The sequence below is a fragment of the Denticeps clupeoides genome, unplaced genomic scaffold (genome assembly GCF_900700375.1).
Source record: "Denticeps clupeoides unplaced genomic scaffold, fDenClu1.1, whole genome shotgun sequence".
In the NCBI taxonomy this organism is placed as follows: Eukaryota; Metazoa; Chordata; class Actinopteri; order Clupeiformes; family Denticipitidae; genus Denticeps; species Denticeps clupeoides.
The window spans coordinates 85,154-106,510 of NW_021629743.1; the positions used below are offsets into that span (position 1 = coordinate 85,154).

General features: G+C 40.8%; 1 protein-coding gene across 1 annotated transcript in view; it reads right to left on the reverse strand.

The window, feature by feature from the left end:
• LOC114773210 (inactive N-acetylated-alpha-linked acidic dipeptidase-like protein 2) overlaps positions 1–21,357 on the reverse strand; it is a gene marked incomplete at its 3' end in the record, with an annotated part of 115,053 nt that overhangs the window by 85,020 nt on the left and 8,676 nt on the right. The window contains exons 2-3 of the mRNA XM_028965717.1: positions 6,354–6,621; positions 959–1,078 (exon numbers count right to left, since the gene is read on the reverse strand). Of these exons, the coding sequence (XP_028821550.1) occupies positions 959–1,078; positions 6,354–6,621 (388 nt within the window). The remainder of the gene's footprint in view (positions 1–958; positions 1,079–6,353; positions 6,622–21,357) is intronic.

Consider the following 21,357-nt stretch of genomic DNA (forward strand, 5'->3'; position numbering starts at 1 on the left):
TGAGAAAACAACTAGTCTGACATTTAGCTTTATTTCTGAACCCAAAAGACTATATTTTTTCCTCCAGAGAATTAATGTAATATAAACATGTGTTTGTTCTTATAGAATAAAAAAATACAAAAGCATATAAGTTGAAAATGAATCAAAATAAAAAGTACCCATTATGGTGCATAAGGATTGATCACTCAAAAAAATATTCATGGTGAGTCTCTGCAGAAAAGGTCTTAAAAACTGGTAAGCGATTGCATGTGTTTTGCGAGGCACATTAAAAAGGACATGTAAAAAATATATGACATTGTGAAAACTTTATCATTCTCATTTCCACCCCAGACACTAGAGTTTGGCATTCTAAGCATGCTTCATAAATACACACCATCAACTCCACTGGCCATTATTGAATTATGTCATAAGTCACCTTCACAGCCTAAATCAACTCTTCATTAATCAGGCCCACACTCATCAATCCAGCCACTTTGTTCCTTTAAAAACAAACCATTTTACCAGACGCTGCTTCATGTTTTTTCCCCCAACTTTTTTCATCCATTTAACAATAATGATAACAAATATGACATTCAAGATGTATTACATCAGTTTGTTTACTAGGATTAATAGCATCTATCTGAAACGAAGTTCAATGGTACAGAAAACAAATGAGCTGCCACCTTAAACGGTTCTGTCGTCATATTGTTCAACCATCTAATCACCACTGTGCTCCGCTTCATCAGGACACAACTCATCTGCCGGCTTACAAATCAGACACGGCCCAAATAAAAGCTCCTCACTCCGCTGGACAAATGTCACAAGTCAAAATTAAAATTGATCCGTCTCAAGCACACCCCGACGGCGACGTAAACATCATCGCCATTTGTCCTGAAGTGAGGGCTGCTTTTAATCGCCTGCAAGTAAATGAGTACATACGTGAATTGTCTGTGTCCTTTCCTGTGCGCGTGGCCCTTACCTTATAAAGCAATGGCTCATGTCCCAACTTCATCACTGCTATTTTGCTGGTCACGTTTGTCAATGCCTTGGCATCAATGAGGTCATTTCTGCTCCCATATTGTACGTCAACTACTTCTGCCTGGAGGGATGAGAATAAAAAAGTAAATAAGTAAATCATTTATAAAAGATGGAAAAACACATGAAATAGTAAAATCAGTAAAGGCGTGAGAAATAATCCCAATCATGTCCATTCCAGCTGATGTGAAAGTTAAAGAAAAGTCACAGTGAGTAAAGGCGCCGTCGAAAGGGCCCATGGTACGCAGCAGGAAATCAGATGGCGCATTATACCTGGGCCCCAATTCATTTTTCATGAGACCTGGGGGCAAGAGAAATGTGATACCGGAGAGAGGAGAGTACATCTCGTTTGCATCCACTGAGCTGGGGAATTGGAGATTTATCACCGTTGTCAGCATTTGCATCATAAAAGCATTCCACTAAATTCCCCAGAACAGAGGCAAAATTGGAAAACGATAGAATGATTATTTTTTTCTTCCCTGCTATTCAAAGCAATGAAAATAACAAGGTTTCCAACTGCTCTCAGGATGCCTTTAATGCATTTGTACCATATCATGTTAAATTATAACAAAAAATTCCTATGAAGAAGAGGACACATAAGCTGATCTGGTTAAATGAAAAAATGTGGCCCAAAGAAGGACTGGGCATGGTATACAGAGGTGTATACCAGAGTTTACCAGAGGTGAAAACAATCAGCCAAACCAGGGAGGGGCAAGGGAAGGAAAACGACGTTCTCTGGTTCAGAGACCTCAGACCCAGAATGGCCCTACATTTTATTGGAAACGTCATAGAATTTTCACATTCTGGAAAGTGCATTATATGGAATATTACTGAGGAGCCAATCTCCCCTGTACATTTCCATCTAAATGAATGCACAGGGAATACACAGGGGACAGATTGGAAATATATTTTAATGCAGGTCATAAGATTGATGTGCAAAGGGGTCATAAAAAAGGAAAAAGCAGGAAGAATGGAATTGAACAGAATGAATGTAAAATAAATACACAGGTGTGAACAGTCGAAGCCGAAACAAGAACTCATAACCAGGAAGCAAAATGGAGGTCCAAATTTTTTTTCAGGAAATATTTTTAGGAATTATTTCTGTTGAGGTATTCACCTTTAATATATTAATCCAATGCTTTTGTAGGACCACTGACTTGTACTTTGATTTCATTTATTTCTATTACTGTTTGTCCAGGCAGCCAAAAAAAAAAGAAAAATCGATATAAAATGATTCTAATGCAAAAGGTAGGCATGCATGAAATATGACTCATACAAAAAAAAGACTACATAAAAACAAAACAAAAAACATAGACTTTTATTGTTGTTCTACATCAAGAAATTAAGGCGCAAAAGAATCCCAGCAGTTTATTGTGCTTCAGATCTTCAGATTAGTACGACAAACTGCATACAATTGCAATTAAATGTTTATTTATTATTCATAAGACATGCTTTTGCTGTGAAGACACACTTCTTTAAGAAATTATCAGCCAAGGCTGTTGTGTTTTATGTCTGCCTAATTGTCATTCAGAATTCATATGCCTGCCATTAAAAGTACCAAACAATATAACCATAAATTTCTGGTTTTATTAGCAACATTAACAAGTTAATGACTGAGAGGACTGAAAATAAGCAACGCATCGACCGTGCTGTGCAAAGTGAGTAAAACCACTCAGAGAAACTGTATTAAAAGGGTTTTTTATCCATTAAGTATGAGGGAGTTTGTCAGCATTGAGCATTGTGCACTCCTTTTGCACTCATATGAATCTATTTAATTATAATATTTAGCATTTATTGAGTTAAATTACCAGGAAAAAAAATTGCTATATCGTTTGCTCTTCCAATGTGGACTGCAGAACAACTGCATGCAACAAACCAATTAACCAGTGAGATGGTGGAATCTATATGCCTAATGAAACCTGATCTGGGATGGATAAAAGCACTGTTGACAGCGCATAAAGACAGAACACAGAGGGAATGCGCTCATCAGACGAGACTGATTACTGAAGGGAGAAAACTGAGAAGTGTAACTGGCCAGCAGATGAGTTAAACCCCTGTGGAAAACCAGGACCTGTAGAATTCGATTTCCTGTGGCTATTCCTTGGGTCAGTCCGCTGTTTTTTTTCTCTTGTCTCTGATGAGAAGGTAACAGTGCAGTGCTTAGGCACAGGGCTAAGTGAGAAATGAACATGTATAGAAAAAAATGAGCTTTTTTTTTACGGTTGTATTCTAGTTTAATGTATAATGAGTTGTTGTGTGGCTTTAATGTTCAAATAAATAAACACATCCCCTAAAAATAAATCCCCAGTGGTGCATTAAATACAACATACGTTCAGCAGCAAACAAGCGCTGTTAATGCATTTTTACTTTTCTAATTTTAAATTTAAATGTTATTTTAATCATCACTTTTAGAAACTGGCTCTATTTTTTTATAAATATTATTATGTCTTACGCCAGCCTTATTATAGTTGCACTTGGACGGCCATTTTTATGTTACTGTGCCTTATGACATTGTCGTGGTTGCAATGACACATGGCCAGCTGCAGTGGAAAAAGCTGGATCAGACATGGAAGAATTTCACTGGAGAAGATGAATCCACTTTGGTGGACTGAGTTTGTGTTATACCGCGACAAAGTGATTGACAGTCTGATACCAGCGACCGCAGCACATCATTGTCTGTGTGTAATTAGCCACTTGATACTCTTCTGACCTGTATAATAAATAAAAAGGGAGTGGTCTATGGTGCTGCATCCTGATTTTTAAAAAGTTGATTTTTAAAAAAAGATAAAAAAATAATAATAAAATTAAATTGCTAATGGCACATTAAAGCCACATAAGTATTTAGAGGAGTTTAGAAGCAGCATGTAATGTTGGCACAGGCACTGCTATGGTCAACAGTGCAGATTTATTCATTTATTTATTTTACTTGGAACGAAGCTGTAATAAAGCTAAAGTGAGGGACTGCCATTTTCATCTGGAAATCACTGCTTCTTTCATCTTTAATGGGAAATACCGCAAGCCATCAAACTTTAGCAGCTGATGTATATATTTAGAGGGGCCGCCAATCAGAAAACAGTAACTGCAGAATGATTTGTTCATGGTCAGCTAGGATTTATCCATTATAACCATACATGACCGAAAAGACTGCCAACATCGCTACAGGACAATTTTACGCTGGTGGTGGCGGCAAGCAATTGACATTTGCATGTGTTTAATAATGTATAATCACTAAAAAATTCATTACGACAAATGTGACTTTCTACTGCTGCAGACCAAAAGGGAACCTCGCCTAAAGTTTTATTGAAAGGTGTGAAGTGGACAACATTAGGTTTCAGAAATTATTTATTGAATTTTAAAATGTTTTGGGACCACTCTGACTAGTTTTGTTGTGTGCATAATAGCTGAAAAGGTTAGTAACAGTTGTATTAAAGCTGAACATAGTAACATTACAGTAATATTACATTATAATACTATTTTAATGTCTTGGCCCTGGCACCTCCTTGCCACTAGAGGCATTAATTGCCACAATGGAGTTCTTCTCTTCATCCTCAGTTTTATTAGTTTCACATGTGTTTGCCCCATTATGATCATTCAGTCTATGTGACTCTTATGATTTGATTTCCTCATTTAATTTCTAAGAGTACGAGGTTCACGTACACTGGCTCATGTCAGTGCCTAATAAATTAATAAAAATAAACAAAACGACCTAGACTGACTAGCTCATTCTTCAGCAAAACTTGGTCATGCAGTTTACATTGTGGCAGTGAGACAAAATAGAGTGATTTAGAGATGGGTGGAGAATCTGTGAAATGTTCTTGATGGCCTGAGTGACACTCTGTTCAGTTTCCATATATATTTCAGTTGCTCTGCCACATCATATTGACAGTTAAATTACACAGTTGTTAGTCTACCTACTCTACCCTTCACATTTCTGAGCAGTTTGGGTGCTACTGAAACATGTTTTGTATTTTGTGAATTTTTTGCAAATAGAAAAGCTGTTTTTCTAGTGCAAATCTTACTTTTATGTCACATTTAAAAGGGCCCAAGTGGGTGTCTTGTTCTGAATAATAAATGCAGGGTTCATGCTGTCGCATGCAGCATTGTAACACTTTTTAACTTTTTAACACTTCTCGATTCTGTTTGTGGGATCAGGGAGGTGAGTGGGGTTCGGGGGCTCATGTTTTTCAAGCTTGCTAGGTATAAAGGGAGCTTTTTGAGGTCATTTGACAAAGAGAACCAATACTGCCTTCAGTCCTTCAAAGAGCAGGCTGCTCAATTTGCATTTAAGAAAATTACGCCCATACTTAACGCCTCAACAGTTTAATTCAAACTAATGTGTTCAGTTTTGTTCTAATTTGGAACTCAGCTGCTTAACTTTTTAATTTGTTGCTTGTTTAATCAGATTCAATTAGCTGCCTCGCTGGGGAAAGAATTTCCCATTTAAATCTTACACATCATTTGTAAAATTGTCTCTAAATGTTGTTTAAAAAGGCATTTCTGGACATGAAGACATGTTTAATTTATTCAAAGTGGCATGACAATTATTGAAATGAGAAGTGATATTAGTAATGGATTTATAGTTAGGAAAATGTAGTCCAAACTCGGTTCCTCGTGTTGTGCTTTAAATCAACATCTTTATTGCTGACGGATCAATACTGGGCTTTGGTAATTCATGAATGTTTAGACAGTGTCTGTTTTGTCCATAAAATAGACCACATTTTAATACAAGTAGTGAATTATCGGGAAAGCAGGAGTGAATTGCTCGCTGACCTGTGGGTTAGTAAGGCTGGTTTTGGGGGGTCTATGACAGCCCATAAACAGCACATTTAAAACAGACTCCCGGTGTTTCATCCATCAAGCCAGGCATGTTTGCCTATTCTTTCCACCTCCCCATACTGATTTTGAGATATTACAAATGGTGTTTAATTCATATCAGTGAACAGAAGAGGAGAGTCAAACTGCATTGTGATGGATGACTTTGACCCTTCTTTTGGGGGACAGACTTCAAAGGACTAACTTTGGATAACTTCGTATTCAGAGCACAGCACAGCATTGCTTTTTTTTTTTTTTTTTTTTTTTGAAGAGCAATGTATCTTCTTCCAGCACTCACAGCTCTCTCTAGAGACAGGACGCCTGGACTCTAAAAATAGCCACATATTGCATAGGCCTGTGATGCAGAGGCTGACTGACTTGCATAATGGTTAGAATTAACCTTCACCAGGGAGGACACGGTCGGTGGCAATGCATCATAAACACAGAGATCTCTGCTGCTCCGATTAAGGAAATACATTCCTGTAAAAAAAAATTAAAAGAATGTTGTGTTGTTATGCGCTGCATACCTCCAGACTGCCCACGGCAGAGTAGGCTGCAAAGGAGAAGTTTTGGATTTCATTGGGTGGAGGACTTGATGGGTCACAGCCCTCTCCATTGGGGAGAAAACACTGGCTGCTGTTCACATCTATGATGGAGCTGGAAACAGGCCCGGGGTGGCTCAGGAGGACGGTGTAATTGGACAGCTGGACATCCTTCAAGCCCAAATCTTGCCACTTGTTGAGGAGAAGCCTTGCCCTGGTCAACTCACTGGTGCCCGATAAATAACTAAATTCCCTGGACATAACAGTATACAAAAAAAAAAGCAACAACATGAAGACACAGTGAGTGACGCATGGCGGTGGACGTGAACAACACTGTCACAACAGTAAATAACAAAGTCCTGCAGGACTAATCGTCATTAGCCTAATTAGTGGAGTGTTGACTCAGGGTTAACTTTCTTATTTCTCAAAGGGTTTAACGTGGTCTTCTAATTAAGAAGCTGTATACGCTCTGGGATCAAAATCAAGCACAATCTCTTATTCAGATTAATTTAATTATTTAATATTGATAGAAGCAGCTGAATGAACTGTTGCAAATTCACTGATAATCAGAAAGGAAATGTACATATTACATGTATGTACACATAATAGTTTATTTTTATTAATTAACAAAACAATGAATGGGAGAAAAGTCTAATATCAAATCTACATTTGGTGTGACCATGCTTCAAAACAGCATCAATTCTTCTAGATTTTTTTGAAGGAACACTGCTGGTAAATTATTCTAAAGATCTTGAAACACTAACCACAAAATGCTATGTCTGAAAGCACCCTCAAATCCTACTGTCTCTTCATGTAATCCGGACATCTGAGTCTGCGATCCCCAACATTGTCTGTTTTCTGTGCTTCTTCAAAACAGTACATCCTCAAACCCTGGTCTGCATTGAAATCTTTGTCTGATCCAGTATAAATACCTCGCAGGTGTTGCTGCGTTCAGTCTTGCCATGCTCTATGACCTGTGCCATGAAACTCTCTTCCATGTTCTCACAGTGGAAGCAGTTTTAAACCTCCTGTTTAAGCACAGCAGTTTCTGTTTCAGTGAATGATGATTAGCACCTTTTTGGAATAACTGATAATACACCTGAAAATTACCCTCAAAATCCACACGTTTGTGCAATTGTAACAACAACAAAAAAAAGAAAGAAAGAAATGATGACTTGATTTAGACAATTTGCATCAATTTGCATTTTGTAAATTGTTAAAAATTCTGATTAGCTTTTTCATGAGCATTCTTAGTTTTACACCTTTTGCAGAGTACCACACACACACACAAATATACTATTCACATTCGGAGAGTCATCGCCTCCCTCAAAAAGAATGGATTTTTAAGAATCCTGCTCTTCAGCTTCATCCTGGCGCACTTTACACATCAGAGCCTATACCATTCAGGCTGAGTTGCACCAATTCCCCACGGCTCTGCATGGGCGACTCGGTAATCTAATTAAAGCAGCAACGCGCATGAGTGGAGAGCCTGATTCTTCCCCCATCTCAGGTAATGGGCCCTGAATGGACTGAGAGCTCTCAGTAAATATCGGAGAAAGTCTAAAGTCTCAAATAAAACATGTGTGATTCGGCACGGCCAAAGTCTTTGGCGGACAAATGATCTGAGGTTCTTTTAAAAATGAGTTTGACCTCTGGGCAAGGGCCCGATGACAATTACTGCAATATAATCCCTCATGATCCCTCTCCAGTGTGTGCTCTCCTAAGTAAAAAAAAAACAAGATGAATTTGTCTCCCTTTCCACAAAATGTCAAGATTTTTGTTTTTGAAGAATAATTGTTGAGTTAATTAATCAGGGGGAAACTTAACATGGCCTGTATGACTCTTGCTTTTAATTATTGCACACATGGGATAAGGACATTTCTACTGGAATTGACAGTATTACCAGATATTGCCAGTAAAGATCCGTGTCACCAGGCTGTGATATACGGAAACCGACCATCACTATGAGCTGCAATTGGATGTTGCATCAGTCAGATTTCATCAGCGGAATGTCACACTCTGGTAGGCAACAGGGACCCCAGAAAGGCTGTGGGGCTCCACCCCTATCAGCCCCCAGGTATCAGGTTTATAGAGACTTGTAGTGACAGAGCGACGAGGACGAGCCTGCAGAGCTCCTGTCATTACTTCCGGAGACGCCACGATTCACAGGACGCGGGCCGATGTCACATGCCACAGGTTGCCACCCTCGACAGCTTGGCTGGCTGATTGATGCCTCATTCTTGGGGCCGAGGAGAAGAGCTGAGATTCAGCCGGCTGCTGCTGGCGAGGCTGACTAACCATGAGCCTCAAGATGGCAAGGCACTAGCTACATTCCATCTGTTCTAAAGACCAATATAGATCATCTGAAAAAGTGTGGCATGTGTAGATGGAGAATTTTGGAAATGTTTGGAAACTTGTGTTAAAATCATAAACAGCATGTTCTCATGTGCAAAGGGCACAGGGCATGTTTGCTAATCTCACAGTATCTTCTGGACTTCCAAAAATCAACAAATGCAAACAAGAAACAATCCCCCCACCGAGCTTTGATGATGAACTTTAAATACATTAGATTATCAGCACTTCAATTCATTTTGACAGGCAAACTAGTGAATGTGACATTCGCGAACATGCCCTGTGTGCTATGGTGATGGGAAAATATAAATAATTCCCTGTAAAGTGAAAGACTGCAGCACAGCACACACAAAGAAATGAGTCTTCTGCTTTTAACCATCACCCTTGGTAAGCAGTGGGCAGCCATGACAGGTGTCCGGGGAGCAGTGTGTGGGGACATGCTTTGCTCAGTGGAACCTCAGTGGCACCTTGGCGCATCGGGATTTGATCATGCAACCTTCCTATTAAGAGTCGGCTTCCTCACCCACTAGGCCACCTCTGCCCCTGGCCATTTTCAATCACGTGTTTAGCAATTTGCAGTTTACACAGAGACATGAATCACTGCTCGAAGGACAGATTTGTACTACTCTGCAGTGTCCAGATTTTCTCCAAAAGCACCATGTTAATACCAACCTTGCTCTGACCCCTATTGGACTGTTTTCTTGGACAAATCAATACCAACTCTGCTCGGACACCTATTGCACGCTCACTCTACCCTGTAAGGGAGTCCCTCTCTGACTCACTCCTTCCCAAGGTTTCTCCCTTTTGTTTTTAGCTGAGTTTGTTCTTTGTGTGTAGAAAGGGTCAAGGTGTGGGGGTCAACAGTAGGGCCTGTCAAAACCCATTGAGACATATTGTTTGTGATAGGATGGTAGTAGCCTAGTGGATAACACACTCTCCTATGAACCAGAAGACCCAGGTTCAAATCCCACTTACTACCATTGTGTCCCTGAGCAAGACACTTAACCCTGAGTGTCTCCAGGGGGGGACTGTCCCTGTAAATACTGATTGTAAGTTGCTCTGGATAAGGGCGTCTGATAAATGCTGTAAATGTGATTTTGGGCTAAATAAATGTTGTGGTTGTTTTAACGGACTTCACAGTGACCTCTTTGAAGTACAATACGGTGTACAGCAAACATGCGTTTTCAGAGAAGCGGACATCTGCCTGGATATATTAACCTTTCCCCCTCTTTCTCCTTCCAAGGACATGTTCTGGGAAAGCCATCTGTTGAGCCTGAGTCTGACTAACATTGATCAGCGATTGCCTGTCTACTCTCAGCAACGAACCATCCGAACCAAGACAGAGAATCAGTCATCAAAACAATACCCTGTACGCTGATCCAATGTGAAAATGAAAACAACGTCCAATCATTCTGTTGTTTTCATGTATTTATTTTATTTATTATTTATGATTTTTAGATTAGTTTATATGTTATAAGCTAATCTACAGTCAAAGTTAAAACTTTGTACTGTCTCACTTCCACTGACATTTTCTGGCCTTAATTAAAGACTGTTGAGTGGCAGTGACTGACAGCCGGGCTATCCCTTTCAGCTGCAGAGCTGGTCACCGGGAGCAAGTTGGACGGAGGGCATGGCTCTTGATAGGAGCTGTCTGGGAGCCTGCTGAACTGTGGAAGAATGCCTTATGGAAGATAATGCTGGCAGCAGTGAACCCTGCTCTTTACAGAAAGCCTGCCCCCTCTCTTCCCCTCAGCTCTCTAAAGAGGCGGCTTTGTTTAAGCACAGACAAAAGAATGATGACAGATAACTATGAATTCTTGAATCTTCAAAAAAAAAAAAAAAAAAATTCTTTTGGATTCACTAGAAACCAGTCGAGGCAAAGACGGCTGAACGCCGAATTACAGCCACAAAAAAAAAAAAAACAATCATTGGTATCTATATAATTATTAAAAGTAAATCAGCTAAATATTAGATTGACAACTGTCACGGTGGACCAGAACGTGAGCACGTGTGGGAAGAAACGAGAGACCCCGGTGCGGTGGGACGCAAGGAGGCAGGTAAGTTTAATCCGGTTTACTATGCAAACGAGAGCTGGCGTGAGCCGCAACAACACATGGATGTTGTCGTTTGCATTTTAGGTTGAATTTGAGATGGGGCGGGATGAGAGGAATGAGTAGAAAGGAGAGGAGATGAACAGGATAGGTCTTACTGGTTTTGGGTTGAGTAGGAGCCGAGTCGAGTTGACGGATATCAATCAATGACTGAGCGACTGGCGGTGGCCATCTTGCCATTTTATAGGAGTCACGTTACCTCGTTTCCGTGTTGCTCCCAGTCATTTGGATGGAATCATGTGACAACAAGTTATTATTAGACTACTGTATATGGGAAGGGTTAAGACGAATGTTTTCAGCAGAAATTAAATAAAAGCCCATGTTTGCCGAATCCCAGACAGAGAGTGTGACTGGGGAACACATCTTCGTGTGTAATGGAAAATAATAAGCAGATGTCAGGATTGCCTGCAGCTGGGCTCCACACCTGACTCCAATCCTGACGCCCCATAAATGCCGGAAGTTTCCGCCCCTTCTAGGTCTCCGGCATTTTCATGAACTCAGACATGAACTTGACTTCAGTGAGTGAATGTCTTTATGTTTTTGAGTTCTGGCAATCGCCACACGCCTACGGGTTAGTTTAAGTTCTTTATTTAAGTTAAATTGTTTTCGGCCACCGCGCCATTGTTTATTTGTATCTCTTTATTGTTTGTTATAATAAATCCCCTTCCCAGCATGTCAGACCTCTGCGCTTCCTTCCCCCGTAAGTCCGTAGTCGTGACAGCAGATCAGTTTAGGAGAACTCATCCAATCACTTTAGAGACTCATGCTTCATCCATTGAGTATGAGTGCCGACATCCCTTCAACTCTGACCTGGATAAATCTTTAGAAAATTAGAGGATTCACTGATGTCAAATGAGCACAGGAGAGATTTCCTTCACATGCTCTACCGTGAAATACCACTTGCATAATTTAAGATTCCCTTTAAATACAATTTGTAAAGACAGAATAGTACATTATCTTTTGCATTTCGACAAGCTATCCTCTGTTTCTATGTTCTGATGAAGAGTGGATTGAAGGCTGGCCTGGCAGACATGACTGATCACAGAATGAGAGACACAGAGCGCCTGGTAAAGCTCATTTCTCCACCAAACAAACAGAATTCAACTTGTTGTCATGAGGGGGGTCTTCAGGATGTGACTGAAGTTCACAGGAATACACAGGATACTGTACAGTATACTGATGGTACAGAACCAGTTCCGCTGCCTCATTTCAAACGTCTTTTTGCTCTTGAATGAAGAAAGCAGCATCACCATAAGTTGTACCAGGAATGAGTAAATAATGTGTACGCTCACTGCGGTTGGCTGGCATTCCACCCTGGATAAGTCCTCGCGGCATCCTGGGATGGGCTCCGGCACCCAGTATTGGAGTTATGGAAAGTGAGTGAGGGTCTGTTGTGCTTATGCATTTTGTGTGCTGCAGAATATCAGTCAGATCTTCCCAGCAACAGCACTCCAAATGGACTAAACCAGAAAGGCTCAAATTCTATATTTGAATAGTCAGTTCTGCAAAAGTCAGTCTTGCTTCTCAGCCTGTACACTGCTGAAGGCAAAAAAAAAATAAAAAAACACACACACAGAAAAACATCTTATTTTCCAGCAGAGAAAAGGCATTTTTATTTATCTGACGTATCTCTGTGAGCAGCGCCAGCAGGGGAGTAAAGCGAGAAAAAGGAGCAGGCGCCAAAGCCAGATAATAATGATAAAAGATAAAAACCTTTCCCAGTTCAAGATAAACTCATAAACACCAGAGACTGTGTGTGTGTGTGTGTGTGTGTGTGTGTGTGTGTGTGTGTGTGTTTGAGTGTGAGTGGTCTTAGTGGGGAAATGTCAAATATCCAAACGCAAAACACACAATTACTATAAACTATGACTTCTGAGATTAAGGGTTAGGATTACAACAATCGTCTTGGATAACGACAGTTGCATTTTCTTTTTTTTTAAACAAACTGAACACACAAAAAAACAAAAGCTGCAAAAGCTCAATCGCATGCAGTATCTGATGGTAAATTTCTACAAAATTTATATCAGCCATGTTTGGTGTCCAAATTATACTTGAGCTACATTGAATAATCTTTATGCTTTCTATCTTTTGTAAAGATCATCTTAATTGAAAGCCAAATGAACCACATCACCTGTGTGTCAATTTTTTCGTCGACAAATTTTGTGCCAGATTTATAAATTATTATGTAATTGGCCAATCTTGAAACAAAACTTTTACAGTACATGTTACATATTTAATATTGGAGTTACTAGGGCAAAGAAGTAAAAAAACATGTGCATATATAGTGCACCACAGACATTTCTTTGCTGATGGCTAAAAAATATGCAAAACGAAATCTGATTGTCTAAAAAATACATTTGCATCTGATACAAATAAAAATGATATTGAGGCAGAAGCATAACAGAATAAAATAATGCTAGCAAAACTTCAGGAGACTTACACTGCTGTGACAAACAAGAGTGAGCCGGTTTGCTTTTGATAAGAAAGACATTTCAACAATAGCGCTGTGCCGTCTGAGCCTCTAAATAAACTCCTCTACTCCTGGCAGAAGCCACTAAGTGCTGTGTCAGTTTGTCAATGAGACGTGGCCTACCTATCAACCAGATCCTGTTCTGCAGTCCTCGCTGCTGTTCAAAGGGGAATCTGTAAACTGGCATCAAGTCAAGCCACTATGTAAGGAGGCCGGGCGTTAAGGTCCCTGATCCAAGGATTACAGTACCTCTGGACCTTTTACCAACATGTGAACAAGACCCCGACAAAAAGACAAATCTATGACAGTTCTGAACATGCAAAATCATAAAAGTACCTAAACCAGTGAACTGTCCATTTGGAACTTTGCTTTTGTATTCATATTTTATTTATCACAAGCTATGACAGCTTTTTTAGAGTGTGCTATGTCGCTATGATTTCAAAATATTAGCCACAGACCAACCTTGTGCAAATTGCACTAAAAACAATAAGAAAATTCATTTGGGACATAATCTTGCAAAGTCACTCAAGGAATGTCAAACAGCGTCATGCTGAGCATCATAAACACTGGCTACCTACATAATAACCATACAGTCAGCAAGTTGGATCAATACCCGAGGAAACTAAATCCCTAATTAGAACCCTATTAAAGAGCTAATACAGGTTTATACTGATCTTTTTTTGCACTTCTTACAATATCACTTAACATAAGTCTGAGAACATCTTCAGTATATTTTGGTGCATTTGCTCATATAAACAGGACATATGCATTTTCTATTTTACTTACATACTGAAAATGGTGCACCAAATGATCCTAGCGATAAATAATGCCTCGATGTTGCTGATCCCGGTAAATAACAGTAAATCTGCGCACTAATTGGCCATTCCTCATTACCGATGAACCAGATCTCAGAAGTCCCTCGAGTTCTGACAGGCGATGGCTGAATGAAGGACGCTCACCTATGCAGGACAGCAGCCTTCATTTTGCGTGACAGAGCCGAGAGGCCGAGTGATTCATGGCAGAGGAGCAGTAGCCCTCTGCGTCGAGCCCCGGGGAGCGGCTGGTAAACACACAGCCCTAACCAGGCAATGCATCTGAGAGGCTGACAAGCCCCAAATCTCCCCGGCCATCGGCGTGCTGGGAACAGGGGCTATGCTCAGCATACAGAGCGATGTCCCGCTCCTCCATCTCTCTTTCGATCGACTACTATAATGCAGCTACAGTCCTATACACCTCTCACCCGTGAGCTGAGGCAAATGAGATGTAGTGCACGCTGGGCACCTGTTGTGCCTGCATGTAATAGTGAGACGCATTAACGGATCAGCACTGATGGAGGGGAGGTGCTGGACGGTGGCTGGAGCTTTTTGCAAAACCATTAGCATTTCGCAGCCGGCAGAAAGCACGCTACACAGTGCACACTTTTGAAATGGCAAAAGAGATTATCGTCTAAGGTGAGGAGAGATGTGTGGGTAAAATGCATGACCCCATCCATGAGTTGGGTCATTCTTATCACATGGCAACACATGTTTTCACGCTGTGCTGTCGCCAAGTAATGCATTTAGTGAAAAAGGGATTTGCTAAAGAAGCATTTCACTTTCCTCCTTTAAGTGAGAGAAGTGTTTGCTTGATGCAGGTTTTGGGTTAGTGGAATCACAGCTTTTTTTTTAAAGAATGAGGCTTTGGCACACAATTCTGTTCTACCCAAGGGGCTTGTTTGTACGTCTGTATGGAGGTGAGCAACCTTAACGGCACAGTGCTGTGTCAGTGGCTGAAACGCCAACTTACGTAAGTCAAGGTGTCTGACTCACCCTCCCTCTGACTCCCAGTTTTGTACCAGCTTAAACCGACCAGGCTTACATAAGAAAATAAAAAATGAGCTCTCAGTTGTTGCTTACGTGTTCATCATTTGTTTTTTTTGCTTTAAAAGTTGGCAATTCAATCACGAACAGCACCAATGCCATTTTTCTGTTTTTGGAATAGGAAAGTATCACAATTGAAATCTGATGATTGTATTTAAAATGGAAAAAAGGACAAATTCTAAGAGGGACAGCTGACAAAAAATTGTGACAAAAAAATGGCAAAAACTGGGGAAGGACGAGGCTGATGGAGAGTCAGCAGAAACCAGCAAATTGGAAGAAACCAGTGATGAGGAGGTTTGGTGAGGAACCAAACATGTCCCACCCACCTGTCTCTGAGGTCCTGGACCCATCATTGGGGAAGCCTTGGTTGCACAGCCCCAAGGCCCACAGCCCCAAGGCCCACTGCAAGACCCCACCTGTCCCGGCGCCCCATTGCCAAGCCCTGTATTCCAGCTGTCCGGTTTCAGGAGGGCTGACTGTGTCCAACCCAATACCCATGCTACCAGGCAGGCCAGCAGAACTGACTGACACACCCTGACACTCACTGGCCCTGGCCCTGTCCCTGCGCGTCCTGCCTCCATTCTGGACACTGGAGTGCATTGTTTGCCGCCACCAGCCCCACCGCCTTCAGTGACTGTTATACCGTATCTAATAAAGGATCAATTATCTCTCATCTTATCTGGTTTTTGCGATCTTGTGGGAGGGCTCTGGGATGCCTAGACAACTCCAGGCCTGCATGGGTTCTAATCATTCCTAGTTTAGTGCTCGTTCAGTGAGGGTGATTAAAACTCTTTATGAGTTCATTTCTCCCTTACCCACTTTTGCTGTATTAATGTTTGCGGCTCTTGCATCTCAACCCGATGTGGTATGACAGTGAATTAATGGTGTGTATGTGCATACTGTGCATTGAAGTCTCTGACCTGCACCCAATGTCCCGGGATTGGCTCCTGCAGCATTGACGCTGTTCTTGGGGCCTGTGGAGGCCAATAGCCTGCTGAGATCAGTGACATTGTCTTGGAAGTGTATAGAATTGCTTTAAAGAGAAACATAATAATAACATAATAAACTAAAACTGTGATGGAAACATTATAGGTTGCTGTTCAGTAAATTATGTTTCAATTTGTATAGAGTTGTCTTAAGTGAATGTGTAACACTTATGCTTGCAAAGATGTGTTTTGTCAGGGTACCTGATTTCTACAGCAACACTAACAAGCTCGCTCCAAAATATATTACACAGAGAATTAAATCATTTAAAAATGTTTGCTACATAGCGATTAAGCCTTTGCGTATTTGTCATTGGCTAATTTTAGATGAAACGGCTCCCCCTCGGTGGCGGGCCGTGAAACACTACTCTGCAGAGTGTGGTCTACAAGCGGCCAGTGTCTGGTGGGAGCGTGCAGCGCTGCTGTAGTGGATTAATCAATGTCATCATCTACGAGAGGCAATTAAAACCCAGGGTTACCAAGTTAACCCTGTTCCCTCTCTTTCTCGCACCCTCCCAGTCTCTCCATCTTTATTTTTGCTGTCATTGTGGATGTGCAGAAGAGAGCAAGAGGGCCAGATAAATAGGAGGAGACTAGATGATTGGATAATAAACATCCAGCAAATTATCAGCATATGGAAAGATGGGAATAGTGAAGCACAGTTTGTTAGTTTGAACCTTAACTTGAACCGGAGACTTTTTACTGAATATATGTATTGTGTGTGAAGAGCTATAAGGGAGGTGTAGTGCTTCCATAAATCCCCCATTATATATCACAAATTAATCCATCCATCTATATATGGATATGGACCGATCATACATATGAGGGTCATGGGATTTGAAGCCTATCCCAGGAACCTTCAGATGTAAGGCAGGAGCCTGAAGACACAAAGTGGGGTGGTATAACATAGTGGTTTTAAGTGGTTTACTGGTTAGCATAGTGGTTTAACCTTTAGATCATTCCTTACCCATTAGGCCACTGCTAGACACTCACTCATGAACCACAAAGACAACAAAGTCACAGTTTCAAATCCCACTTACTTCTATTGTGTCCCTGAACCAACCACTTAACCCCGAGTGTCTCCAGGGTGACTGTCCCTGTAACTACTGATTGTAAGTCACTCTGGATAAGGGGTGTCAGTTAAATGCCACAAATGTAAAGTGTAAAGTTTCCACTGTGTCACCAGGCACCTGACATCTCGTCTGAAAAAAAGTGACCATTGATGATCTGGGCAGGTGGTGACTATCAGATTGTACAGCTAACAGACGTACACATACACACACCACACACACACACACATACATACATACATCACTCACAACATAGGGCATCTTTAAGGCCAGTCTACCTGCCACTTGAGTGCAGGCACAACATAGGAGTTACTCATGAAGTTGCCAGTCAGTGAGTGTCTTAATACAGAGAGGGCTCAGACAACAGATTTCTTCCTAATGCATAGTTTGAACATGGAATGTCATGCGGCTCGCGACAATGCCTGTCTGAGCAAGCCAACTCTGTGTCACCCTGACTGCGAGAGCGTCTTCTCTCTAACGAAGTAAAACCAGACACTGGAGGTCAGACCTATGCGCAGTCCTACACATATCCTCATCCCTCTTTAGTGCTGTGATCATTTAAGGATGAAAGTGGACCCAATGCACAGTGGGACAGCTCTCCCGATTCAAGGACATTCTGTGTGCTCTCTCCAGAGAGCCCTTCACCAGTGCCATGAGCAGGGCGCTAATGGGAGTAGTAAGTGGGTATGATAGCATGTTCTTTGTACACAAGGAGGAGAACTGAGGGGATGGCACTAGGGAATGGAAATTGTCTGTCTCTATGGACCGCACTTGCTGAGATGTGCTGAGAGGATAAGTCGAGAGCTGAAATCATTGTGTGAAAACACATTGAAAATACGTTGGCAAGATCATGCTTATCACAAAAATAATAACCTATAAATAAATAACTGAATTGGAGAAGGAATGCACAATTGTGAAATTCTGGACCAATAATGTTGACCATAGCAATTTGGCCAATGGCATATATTGTGCGTGGGAGTATTTGCTTATGTTTCATGTTCTTGTTATGAAACGTATCCCTCATCATAAAAGATAACTTTTCCAGTTAATGGGAAAAAACTGTAGGTGGAGAAGATAATATTTCCATGTCAGACCACAAGATAGCACCTTTTGTGCAAAACATCAGCCAGAGGCATCTGAGAATGTCATATTAGTTGATGCTAGGAATATGGCAAAATATCACCGGACAATGAAATATGACAATATATCAATACAACTTCTAGCTATTTTTGACATTTATCTGATTAAATTGTTGTTTGGCATAATCCAGTGTACTTTTACCTTAACAGAATAAACACACACACACACACACACACACACACCAGAAGCAGAATAATGGCAGACCAACAACAAACTTGTAAATCAATCTGTTTGTTGTATGTTGTATACACTGATTTTTGAATATTAAATAATCAAAATCACAAACAAAATCATCAATTAAAATCTTTTATCTTCTTTGCAAGTGTAAAGTGTAGTTTTTAAATAGACAAGAACCTGTTTCATTTTAATGTGCAGCAACGCAAAATCCCTGGCAGCATAACTAATCAGAGACAAAAGTAAGTAAATTAACACTGAATCTTTGACTTCGGCTTATTTAATTTTTAACTATTTTTAAATTCCAGTTCCCTTACAAATAGATTTTCAGTTTGGCTCTTAAGATTCATCGCCCTGCTCTGATGATGCTACTTTGAAGAAGGTTGTCTGGTAGAAATGTCCTTTCTGGCAAGATAAGCTAAAAAATATTACCTGTCTCGATTGCCTAGATTAGATATTTTTGTGTGTGGCAATTATTATCAATCTCTCTGGCCCCTGGAGGGATTCTCACTCAAAAAATGTTGGATATCCCAATAGGGCCTTGTTACTGTGAAAAGCAAGGAGTGCCATTATATCCATCTTTCTACCTTCTGCAAATTATTGCAACAAAATAGCAGAAAAACCATCAGTACGCAAGAAAGTAGGTAAGAAATTGTTTATTTTATCTAAATACTGCGGGCAATATATGTAGAGGGGTCTCTCTGTGTTATATGAATGGCCAGTGCTAATTGACCAGTCTGTAGCTATACATGTGTCATTTGTTAATAGGTTTCCTAATATACACTACTCACAATAGGTAGGGATATTGTGAGATACTTAGTGGATGTCATACATAGGGAGGCAATTATATTGGGATAGGGAGGCAATTGTATTGGGGTGATAGACACACCTCATTTTGGGTTTACCATGTAATGGTCTCATTGTGTACAGGTGTACCTTATATTGGGGTCAATATCAAGAGACAACCTTTCTCAGTGTGGCATCAATTTCATCATTCTGTGGGTATAAAAAGCTGGTATTGTCAGTAATTAATTCCAAATTCATCATTCAAACAGCCATGAACACACAACGTCACTTAACGGACAAGCAGTGTCACGTGGCCATGGCGTGCCTTCGGGTCGGTGGCAGGTAGTCAGATGTTGCTGGTGAACTTCAAAGAGTCATGAGCAGACTTGCATCAAGACACAGAACTACTGGCAGAGTTCATGACAGACCAAGGAGTGGAGCCCCACGAGTGACAGACCGCAATGATGTCCAGTACCTAAGGACCTATGCAACATCATTATGCAACTGCCACACAGCTGCAGGACCATTTACGAGATGCGAGGGGTACTGGGGTACTAATGTTTGCAGTGACCATGACCTTGCATAAGACCATGTGACCTAGAAAAAGCAGCAGTGGTCCTGTTCAATAATGAGTGTAGCATCAGCGTTGCTGGAGAAGGCACGGTGAGCTATGCGCTGAGGTCAACATGGTCTCCATGTTTGCTTTGGTGGAGGAAGTGCAACAGCTGGCATCACCAGTCAGCGCAAAAAAGATTTGGTTATTTTACATGGCTCAGTCACTAAAAAAACACTGTTTTTACCTCAGATATGTCATAGAACCCATCATCATCCTCCAATTCTGCCAGCACCCCCCCAACTTCTGTTCATGGATGATTAATGCTCCACCACATTGGGGCAGAATTGTCATAGCTCGACTTCAGGAAGTTGGAGTGCCTCATATGGTATGGCCCATCAATGTCCCCTGACCTGAACCCCATGGAACCAGTCTGGAACCAGTTGAAGCAGAGACTGAATGATCGTACCCCACCCCCACGTGACCTGGCAGAAAGCATTGTAGCAGTGGAACGCATTGCCTTAGAACAACATCATGAGGCTAGTGAGGAGCATGAGACGTCGCTGATGAAAATTCTCATACATTATTTGTAATATCCAAGGGAACATTTACTTATTTCATAAAATTAAGAGCAAATAGTAAATAACAATATCTCTAACTATTGTGAGTAGTGTAGTTTCAAATAGAAACCCTGCATAAGCAAGAGGAGAAATGTATCACACACACTATGCAGCTGTACAAAAGCTCTAAAGAATAAGGAATGGATGTTGAAATGGAATTTAGCTCATTGATAGGTCATTCAAGCATGGGCTGTTACATTGTATTCAGTGTCCAGGAGAGAATTCATGTCTTCTTCGAGAGCAGACTCATCTTTAAATAGCCACAGCCACCTACACATAGCAATACAAAAGAATAAAACTGATGCGAGAAAATGTTCTCAAAACACTTTTTTATAACTCAGTGAGTAATGTCTGAATTATTTTCTGTGCATTTATGTGTATACATTTATACTAGTGCCCTCTAGTGACAATTTGCCCCCTCGTTTTAATGAATGTGTCTCATTAGGCAAATGAGATGGGAAATCAATATGATATTATGGTAAACTTATTAATGAATAAGTACTCTGTCCCTGATGCTTATTCACATGGTGAATGCAACAGACCAGTCTTTCTCTGTCACAGTAATAATGAAATGCAATAGAGACACCCAGAGAGGACACCTTGCCCCAAGACTATATTCCGTTTGCTGATACCTAAACATCCCTAAACATTATACATTTACATTTAAGACTTTTTGCAGACGCCCTTATCCAGAGCGACTTACAACATTATCTGACTGCTACGGGTGCTTAAGACAATAATGCCAGGATTAATCTCACAAACAAAGCTGTTTCTGAAAAAAAACAATAAAGTAAACTGTTTATTCAAATAAAAATCGGATATGTTTGGGGGAAAAAAATCAGATATGATCTCAGCCCAGCACACATATTCT